This window comes from Propithecus coquereli, unplaced genomic scaffold (assembly GCF_000956105.1).
Source record: "Propithecus coquereli isolate 6110/MARCELLA unplaced genomic scaffold, Pcoq_1.0 Scaffold436, whole genome shotgun sequence".
In the NCBI taxonomy this organism is placed as follows: domain Eukaryota; kingdom Metazoa; phylum Chordata; class Mammalia; order Primates; family Indriidae; genus Propithecus; species Propithecus coquereli.
Genome location: NW_012150130.1, coordinates 1284333 through 1295313, shown reverse-complemented (window position 1 = coordinate 1295313; position 10981 = coordinate 1284333). Strand labels below are relative to the sequence as shown.

Genomic DNA, 10981 nt, shown 5'->3' with positions numbered 1-10981 from the left:
ATCAAAATCTATGGGATTCAGTGAAAACAGTACTAAGGGGAACATTCATAGCCTTAAATGTCTTCATCAAAAAGACAGAAAGATCACAAATCAACAATCTAATGAATCACCTAAAGGAACTAGAAAAGGAACAGAAAACCAAACCCAAACCCAGCAAATGAAAAGAAATATCTAAGGTCAGAGCAGAACTAAATGAAACGAAAAAGATCACAAATCGACAATCTAATGAATCACCTCAAGGAACTAGAAAAGGAAGAGCAAATCAAACCCAAACCCAGTAGATGACAAGAAATATCTAAGGTCAGAGCAGAACTAAATGAAACGAAAAACAAAAAAAATAATACATAAGGTTAATGAAACAAAAAGTTGGTTCTTTGAAAAGATAACGAAAATTGATAGGCCTCTCTCTAGATTAAGCAGAAATAGAAAGGAAAGTACCAAAATAAGCTCAATCAGAAATGAAAAAGGAAGTATTACAACTGATACCACAGAAAAACAAAATATCACCTGTGAATACTATAAAAAAACTCTATGCACACAAACTCGAAAACATCGAGAAAATGGACAAATTCCTGGAAACACACAGCCTCCCAAGGATCAATCAGGAAAAAATACAACTCCTGAACAAACCAATAATGAGCAATGAAATTGAAGCAGCAATAAAAAATCTTCCAACAAACAAAGTCCTGGACCAGATGGTTTCATAGCTGAATTTTATCAGACCTGGAAAGAAGAACTGGTACCCATACTGCAGAAATTATTTCATAACATAGTTCTATGAAGCCAGTAGCACCTTGATACCAAAGCCAGGAAAGGACACAACAACAACAACAACAAATAAACTACAGGCCAATATGCCTTATGAATACAGATGTAAAAATTCTCAATAAAATTCTAGCGAAGCAAAATTCAGCAGCACATCAAAAAAAATAAAATAATCCATGACCAAGTGGGCTTCATCCCAGGGATGCAAGGATGTATCAACATACATAAATCCATAAATGTGATTCACCATATAAACAGAAGCAAAAACAAAGATCATATGATTATCTCAATAGATGCAGAAAAAGCACCCTTTTCTGATTAAAACTCTTAACAACATAGGCACAGACGATGGAACATATCTCAAAATTATAAAAGCCATATGTAACAATCCCACAGCCAACATCACACTGAATTGGGAAAAGTTGAAAGCATTCCCACTTAGAAATGGAACAAGACAAAGGTGCTTGCTGTCACCTTTTCTATTCAACATAGTGCTGGAAGTCCTAGCCAGAGCAATTAGGCAAGAGGACAAAATTAAGGGTATCCAAATGCGGAAAGAGGAGGTCAAACTATCACTCTGTGCTGACGATATGATCTTATATCTAGAAAACCCCAAAGATTCTGCCAAGAGACTCCTGGCATTGATAAATAAAGTCAGCAAAGTCTCAGGTTACAAAATCAATGTACACAAATTCCTATATACCAAAAACAGTGAAGTGGAGATTCACATCAAAGACTCAATACCTTTCACAATAGCAGCAAAGAAAATAAAATCCCTGGGAATATATTCAAGGGAGGTGAAAGATCTCCACAAAGAGAACTACAAACCAATCAGGAAGGAAATTGCAGATGATATAAACAAATAGAAAAATATATGCTCATGGATCAGGAGTATCAACATCATTAAAATTTCCATACTATGCAAAATGATTTACAGGTTCAATGCAATCACCATCAAAATACCAACATCATATTTCACTGAGCTAGATAAAATAATTCTACACTTCGTTTGGAACCAGAAAAGAGACCAAATAGCCAAAGCAACCTTAAGCAAAAGGAACGAATCTGGAGGCATCATTTTACCAGACTTTAAGCTATGCAACAAGGCTACAGTAACCAAAACAGCATGGCACTGGCACAAAAATAGAGACACAGACCAATAGAACAGAACAGAGAACCGAGATATAAAAGCATCCACATATTCCCATCTCATCCTTGACAAAGCAGACAACCATATACACTGGAGAAAAGAATCTCTATTCAATAAATGGTGCTGGGAAAATTGGAGAGCCACATGTAGAAGACTGAAACAGAATCAGATCTCTCGTCACTCACAAAAATTAACTGGAGATGGATAACAGACTTAAACCTAAGACATGAAACCTTAAGAATTCTAGAAGAAAATGTTGGAAAAATGCTTCTGATATTGGCCTAGTTAAAGAATTTATTAAGAAGACCCCAAAGGCAATCACAGCAACAACGAAAATTAGTAAATGGTACTTGAGTAAATTAAAAAGCTTCTGCATAGCCAAGGACACAATCAACAGAGCAAATAGACAACTATAGAATGGGAGAAAACATTCACATGCTATACCTCTGATAAAGGGCTAATAACCAGAATCTACAAAAAACTCAAGCAAATCAGCAAGAAATCATCAAACAACCCCATTAAAAAGTAGGCAAAAGACATGAACAAAAGCTTTTTAATAGGAGATAAACTAATGAGTATAAACATATGAAAAAATGCTCAAACGTCACCATCATCAGACAAATGCAAATCAAAACCACAAGGGGATATCACCTAACCCCAGTGAGAATGGCTTTTATTAAAAAATCCCCAAATAATAGATGCTGGCATGGATGTGAAGATAAAGGAACACATAAACACTGTTGGTGGGGACTGCAAACTAGTACAACCTTTATGGAAAACAGTATGGAGATTCCTCAAAGAACTAAAAGTAGACTTACCATTTGATCCAGCAATCCAACTACTGGGTATTTTCCCAAAGGAAAAAAAGTCATTTTATCAAAAAGACACTTGCAGTAGAATGTTTATTGCAGCATAATCCACAATTGCAGAGATGTGGAATCAACCCAAGTGCCCACCAATTCATGAGTGCATTAATAAAATGTGGTATATGTATACCATGGAGTACTATTCAGCCATAAAAAAGAATGAATTAATGCCTTTTGCAACAATCTGGATGGAATTGGAGACCGTTCTCCTAAGTGAAATATTGCAAGAATGGAAAAACAAACACCATACGTACTCGCTATTAAATTGGAACTAACCGATCAGCATTCATGTGCACAGGTGGAAGTAAAACGCAGTGGAAATTAAGCAGGTGGGAGGGCAGAGAAGCGGATGGGAGAAATCCTACCTAATGGATATAATGTACACTATCTGGGTGATAGGCACACTTATAATTTTGACTTAAGCAGTACAAAAGCAATCTATGCAACCAAAACTTTTGTACCCCTGTAACATTCTGAATTAAAAAAATTAAAATGTGACTTTAACAAATTCAACAGAAGAGACGAAACAAAGAGTAAGGAAGATTTCCTGAATGCTATTATTAGGTTGGTACAAAAGTAATGGAGGTTTTGGACAGTGAATTTTAAATCATTATAACTAGGCTCAAACACATCTTTATTAATCAAAATATGAACCATTAAAATCAACAGATCTTTGCCAACGAGAAATAAGTTTATTTATTCCTGTAGCATAAAAATCCATGCTTTGGGATTTGATGAACTCTTGGAAAGCATTTTCTGCCTCCTGCTGGTTGTGGAAGCGTTTTCCCTGCAAAAAGTTGTCAGATGCTTGCAGAAGTGCTAGTTGGTTGGCAAGAGGTCAGGTGAATATGGCGGATGAGGCAAAACTTTGTAGCCCAATTCGTTCAACTTTTGAAGCGTTGGTTGTGTGACATGTGGTCAGGCGTGTTGTGGAGAAGAATTGGGCCCTTTTTGCTGACCAATGCTGGCTGCAGGCATTACAGTTTTCAGTGCATCTCATCGATTTGGTGAGCATACTTCTCAGGTGTAATGGTTTCGCCGGGATTCAGAAAGCTGTAGTGGATCAGACCAGCAGCAGACCACCAAACAGTGATCATGACCTTTTTATGGTGCAAGTTTGGCTTTGGGAAGTGCTTTTGAGCTTCTTCTGAGCTGGTCCTCTCTGGTTATTGCATACAATTCACTTTTCGTCGCACGTCACAATCCAATTAAGAAATGGTTCGTTGTTGCATACGATAAGAAAAGAAGACGCTTCTAAATGACGATTTTTTTGATTTTTGATCAGCTTATGAGGCACCAACTTATTGAGCTTTTTCACCTTTCCAATTTGCTTCAAATGCCAAACCACCACAGAATGATTTTCGTTGAGTTCTTCAGCAACTTCTGTGTAGCTGTAAGAGGATCAGCTTCAATGATTGCTCCCAGTTGGTCATTGTCAACTTCCCATGGCCAGCCCCTGTGCTCCTCATCTTCAAGGCTCTCATCTCCTTTGCAAAACCTCTTGAACCACCACTGCACTGTACGTTCGTTAGCAGTTCCTGGGCCAAATGCGTTGTTGACGTTGCAAGTTGTCTCTGCTGCTTTAGGACCCATTTTGAACTCGAATGAGAAAATCTCTCTAATTTGCCTTTTGCCTAACATCATTTCCATAGTCTAAAATAAATATAAAATAAACAGCAAGTAATAAGTCATCAGTAAATAAACATAAAGTGAGAAATGCCCATTAAAATGATGTATCACATAACCACATCATTTAAGAATGTATTCCAATATTAAACAGCAAATTTCAACAACGCTGAAACCGCAATTACTTTTGCAAACCTAATATTAATACTAATATATGTAATTATAGCAAATATGTAAAATATAATAACTACATATAAATATACTGAAATTGTTAATTAAAGTATAATAAATTATAAAATATAATTATAGCCAAAAATAAAGGAATAGAAAACATTTGAGAAAAAGTAAGAGACTCACCGGATAATAAGAGTGTTTTGCATGCTTGAGCCTTGGGACACAGGGGACCAGTTTGCCCAGACAGTTGCTGCTAACAATGTGACTTATAGTGAACATCCAGTTGCTCCCTCGGGGGCTGGTGTTTAAATAACATAAGTCAGGCGTGTAGGGCTGCACACCTTACTTACTGATCCTTCATAAAAGCCATGGACAGCTGAGCCTGAGCAAGCTTCCCTGGGTGGCAACACTTTGCATGCGCTGTCATGCATCCTTGCTGGGGTAGTTAAGTGCATCTCACGTGACTCCACTGGAAGAGGACAATTGGAAGCTTGGGCCTACTTTTCTAAGGACATGGCCCATGTGCCTTTCCCTTTGCTGATTTTTTTTTTCTGTATCCTTTCACTGTAATAAATCCTAAGTATAGCAGCTTCTGAGTCCTCTGATTCCTCTGGTGAATTTCTGAGGCTGAGGGTGGTCATGGGGACCCCTGACATACCTTCCTTCAAGGGCAGGGATCTCTTTCCTTTGCAGGAACTGTCTGGACTTTATTGATCCATATTTACTTTCCCAACATTTGGCAAGGTTTATAGCACCCAGTCAATCCCCACAGATGAGTTAATTACAAAATATGACCTAGTCAATCATGACCAAGTGGTCACTAACGCCAACATTTCAAGCAGAGGGCTGCATACCTAGGAATATGTCTGACGCCTCTATTTCATCAGTCCCCTTCACCCAGCCCCAGTGACAGACATGGCATGCCTACTAGGTCTCTCCTACTCCTTAAAACAGTGAGTAAGTGGCAAGGGAACCTCATCATTTTATTACTACCACAACCAAGCTGCCAGTGGGGTGGGGTTGTCAGCTCCCCGCAGTTTTCGCTGCAAACCCTCCTTAGCCTGTCCCTCTCAGAAACTGCACAGAACACTGCACGGGAGTCATCTGCCACACAGCGTCAGGAGAAGAGCTCCAGTCCTTGCCCTAGAGCATGTCTCTTAGCTAGAATGTGGCTCCATCTGGGAGGCATGCCTCAGATAATTTAGTAGCAATATTAGAAAATAATTTTGATATTAAAAATACCTGTGGAGTTATTCTCTTTAAAATTCACTCTCACTCATTTATCCTCTGATAAGCTTTCTTGAGCAGGTAAGAGAGAGTTGCAAGTCGTAGATTGTATGTCAACTACACATAGCACACAGCCTTCCTTATATGTGTCAAGCATGAAATAACTATTTAAATTGTTGATTTTGTTAGCCATGTGCCTATAAAATACTTTCATTTCTTTGGCTCCTGGCCCTTACCTCAAATCTATGACCTATTAATTTATTTTCTAAGAAAAGATTTTGAGGTTTCATCATCCTAGAGAAGTGGGTCACACATGTGAAATATTATTTAAATGATAGATATTAGTCTTAAAATGGCTCAAAGTCACAGCACTGGATAGTGCGAAGTTAGATGTATTCCCTACTTTACCACTTTTTCAAGGAAAATTGCATGTTTCAAATTTGTACAGATTGCATACTCACACTGTACTAACATGAGTGACGACAAAGATAAAGGCCATATTCCCACCTTATAGGAGCTGAAAGGCAGTGAGAAGTTTCCATCACATATTAACCCAGGGATTTTATGTTTTTGAGAAAACCTTAACATTCACAAGTCTCTCAAACAGCTTCTCATCTATAAATCACACAGAGTAATTACATGTTTTGTTCAAGACCAGCAAAAGAGTAAGAGAAATAGTATGACAGAACCCAATGAAGCTGCTGGCTCTCCCTTTCTTTCATTAAAATAAGCATTTATTGGGAGGGGGGATGTGTAGGGGGGTATGTGTGTGTGTGATATGTATTTGTATTTTTTAAAAAATAAAAGCAGCATTTCAATTTGTGAACATATCTTCTGTAAATCCTGATGCCATTCCTATTAAATGCATGTTAACTGCTTGGAATCCCAGGCACACACTCAGGTTCATTCCCTTTCTCCTCAGGCAGTTTCCAAATCTACAACCTTTTCATTTTAACAGTCCTCATTACTGGCATCATTTAATACTTGAGGGTTTGCTCAAGTCAATATCAATCTTGCTGATCCTACAAACACTTATTTTGTTGACACAACACAGTCTGAATCCATAGCTACTAGATGTAAAAATTCAAAAACGATTCCTTCCTCCAACATGTCACCAAGTGCTAAGAACAACTCTGTCAGTCACTCAGTCCTGTCATGAAGACATAGCACAGGAGAGACATCAAGCACAGAGCCTTTCATAGGTTCCCACTCCCTTCAATGACGGTGTCATCTCGTCTGTCCTCCTGCTACCCATATGTCCTGCATCTTCTCAAAGACACTTGACACCATTCTCAAGATGAACATGTTTACCTGGAAGACACTTTGTTGGACACATCTGACTCCTACTTCCTCATTAACAAGCAAATCTTTACCACAAGCAAATCTTAACTAATCAGAAGAGGGAGAAGCTCTACCCTCAGAAGGAGCAACAAAAACGCATTCAGAATAAAAATTTCCTCTTCAATTAAGCTTTAAATGTCCTTGGATGACTCCAAATGAAGAAATACGATATCTTTTTACCTGATTGGAAAACCTCATGCTCACATTACGTTGATTCTGTAGTGGGACATAGCGCTGGACAGGATCAATGTCTTTAGGACTGATTAATTCATCAGCTGAAAAAAAAAAAAAAAAAAAAGAAGGGAAGTGACATTACCAAAAATGCATTTGCATAATACTATAAACCAACAAGACATAAGAGACATCTATAAAACAGTCCTCTCAAAAAGAGCAGAATATACATTTTTCTCGGTGCACATGGAACATCCTCCAGGATATACCATATACTGGGCCATAAAATAAGCCTCAATAAATATAAAAGGATTGAAATAATAAAAAGTATATTCTCTGACCACAATGGAATGAAATTAGAAATCATAACAGAAAGAAATCTTATAAATTCACACATATGTAAAAATTAGATAATATACTACTTAATAAACAAGGGATGAAATAAGAAATCAAAACGGAAATTAGAAAATACTTTCTAATGTACTTTCTGATGAGATGAATAAAAATGAAGATACAACATACAAAATTTATGGGATGTGGGTAAAGCAATGCTCAGAGAAAAATTATAGCTATACATGCCTATATTCAACAGAAGAAAAGTCTCAAATCAATAAACTACCCTTCCACCTTAAGACACTAGATGAAAAAGAGCAAACTAAATGAAAAGCAAGCACAAAGACATGATAAAGAGTAGAGTGGAAATTAATGAAACAGAGTATAGAAAACTAACAGAGAATATCAAGGAAATCAAAAGTAGGTTCTTGAAAAGCTGAATAAAATTAACAAAACTTTAGCTAGACTGACCAATAGAGAAGACTCAGATTACTGAATCAAGAATGAAAGTAGGAACATTACTACTGACTTTAAGGATTATAAGAAAATGGTATCAAGAAATGTATGTCAAAAAATTAGATAACTTAGATGAAATAGATAAGTTCCTAGAAAGACACAAACTACCAAAACTGACTCAAAAAGGAATGAACAAACTCACAGCTAGTATCATACCGAACAAGGAAAACCTGAAAGCCTTTCCTTTAAGATCTGTAACAAGACAATGATGTCCACTTTCACTACTTTTATTCAACATGGTACTAGAAGGGCTAGCCAGAGCAATTAGATAAGAGAGAGAAATACAGGGCATCTAAATTACAAAGGAAGAAGTTGAATTATCCTTGTTTGCAGATGATATGATCTTATATTGAGAAAAACCTAAGGAGTTCACCAAAAAACTATTAGAAATGATAAATTCAATAAAGTTGCAGGATAAAAAATCAACATACAAAAATCAATAGCCTTTCTATATGCTAACAGCAAACAATCTGAAAAAGAAATCAAGAAAGTAATCTCATTTACAATAGCTACAAATAAAATTAAATAACTAGGAATAAACTTAAAGAAGTGAAAGATTTCTACAATGAAAACTATAAAACATTAATGAAAGAAATTGAAGAGGACACAAAAAAATGCAAAGATGTTCCATTTTCATGAATTGGAAGAATCAATACTGTTAAAATGTCCATATTACCCACAGCAAGCAAACTACAGATTCAATGCAATTCCTATCAAAATGGCAATTATATTCTGCACAGAAACAGGAAAAAAAATCCTAAAATGTATATGGACTCACAAAACTGTCCTGAGTAGAAAGAACAAAGCTGGAGGCACTGCATTATCTGATTTCAAATTATATTACAAAGCGATAGTAACCAAAACAGCATGGTACTAACATAAAAACAGACCATGACCAATGGAACAGAATAGAGAACCCAGAAATAAATCCAGGCATTTACCGTCAGCTCGTTTTCAACAAAGTTGCCAAGAACATTCATTGGGGAAAGGACAGTCTCTTCAATAAATGGTGCTAGGAAAATTGTATATCCACATACAAAAGAGTGAAACTAGACCCCTGTCTCTTGCCTATATAAAAATCAAATCAAAATGGATTAAAGACTTAAATGTAAGACCCAGAAGTATGAAACTAATATAATAAAACATTGGGGAAACCCCTAAGACATTGGTCTGGGCAACGATTTCTTGAGTAAAACCTAAAAAGCACAAGCAAACAAAGCAAAAATGGACAAAAGGGATCACATCAAACCAAAAAGCTTCTGCACAGCAAAGAAAACAATCAATGAAGTGAAGAGACAACCCACAGAATGGGATAAAATATTTGCAAACTATCCATCTGACAAGGGATTGGTAACCAGAAAATATAAGGAACTCAACTCTATAGCAAAAATACAAATAATCTGATTTAAAAATGGGCAAAAGATCTGAATAGACATTTCTCAAAAGAAGACATATAAATGCTCAACATCATTAGTCATCAGAGAAATGCAAATCAAAACTACAATGAGATCATCTCACCCCAGTTAAAATGGCTTTTATCCAAAAGACAGTCAGCAATGAATACTAGTGAGGATGTGGAGAAAGGGGAACCCTCATATACTGCTGGTAGAAATGTCAATTAGTACAGCTACTATGAAGAACGGCACGGAAGTTCCTCAAAAAACTAAAAATAGAACTACCATATGATCCTGCAATCTCACTGCTGAGTACATATCCAAAAGAAAGGAAATCAGTATATTAAAGTGATGTCTGCACTCCCATGTTTACTGTAGCACTATTCACAATAGCCAAGACATGGAATCAACCTAAGTGTTCATCGATGGATGAATGGAAAAAGAAAATATGTTATATTCACACAATGCAATACTACTCAGCCATAGAAAAAATGAAATCATGTCTTTTGCAGCAACACGCATGCACCGAAGGTCATTATCTTAAGTGAAACAAGCCAGGCACAGAAAGTCAAATAATGCATGTTTTGACTCATAAGTGGGTGCTAAAAAATGTGTACACTTTGATGTGTACAGTGGAATGATAGACAATGGAGACTCAGAAGTGTGAGGAGGTGAGAGGGGGGTGGGCGATGAGAAATTAGTTAATGGCTACAATGTATGTTATTCAGGAGATGGATACCCTAAAAGCCCTGAACTGACCACTATGCAAAATATGCATGTAACAAAATTGCACATAAATTTGTACAAATAATAATTAAAAAAAAAACTGAGCAGGGAGTCAATAGTAAATTTCTCTGCAGCGTTAGGAATATCTATACATCAGAATTCTATTCTGGGATACCTTTAGGCATATCTGCAATGAGATTCAATAAACAAAATCACCAAAGGATTTTTTTAGTAACTCTTAGAGGATCTTTTCCGTTATAATTAAAGTAATACTAATAATAGCATAACACGAAAAATAAGGATGAAGAGCAGTAGCAGAATCTGCCACCGCCACCACTGCCTCTGCAGCAGCAGCAGCAATACTTACACAGTGCTTACTAGGCTCCTGGCATTGTTTAAACATTTCACATATATTAAAGCTCTAATCCTCACAAAAACCTAACCATTTTACAGACGATAAAACTGAGGCACTGAGTGTTTAAACAACTTGCTCATAGTTAGTATGTGGCAGAGGGGGGACACAGTCTGTTTCTGAAGTCTGGGCTTTTAACCATATACTAATACTAGCCTTAAAGAACACTGACATTCTATACAACACAGGTGGAAAAGATATCAGGAGGAGGAAACAATGCAAAGAAAACAATTTAGACCTTGATATATTACATTTTACCTAACCAAATCAAGTCACATGT

General features: G+C 36.6%; 1 protein-coding gene across 1 annotated transcript in view; it reads right to left on the bottom strand.

The window, feature by feature from the left end:
* The window catches only part of PHKB (phosphorylase kinase, beta), a 252022-nt gene that overhangs the window by 80386 nt on the left and 160655 nt on the right, over positions 1-10981 (bottom strand). The window contains exon 13 of the mRNA XM_012653961.1: positions 7330-7424. Within this exon, the coding sequence (XP_012509415.1) occupies positions 7330-7424 (95 nt within the window). The remainder of the gene's footprint in view (positions 1-7329; positions 7425-10981) is intronic.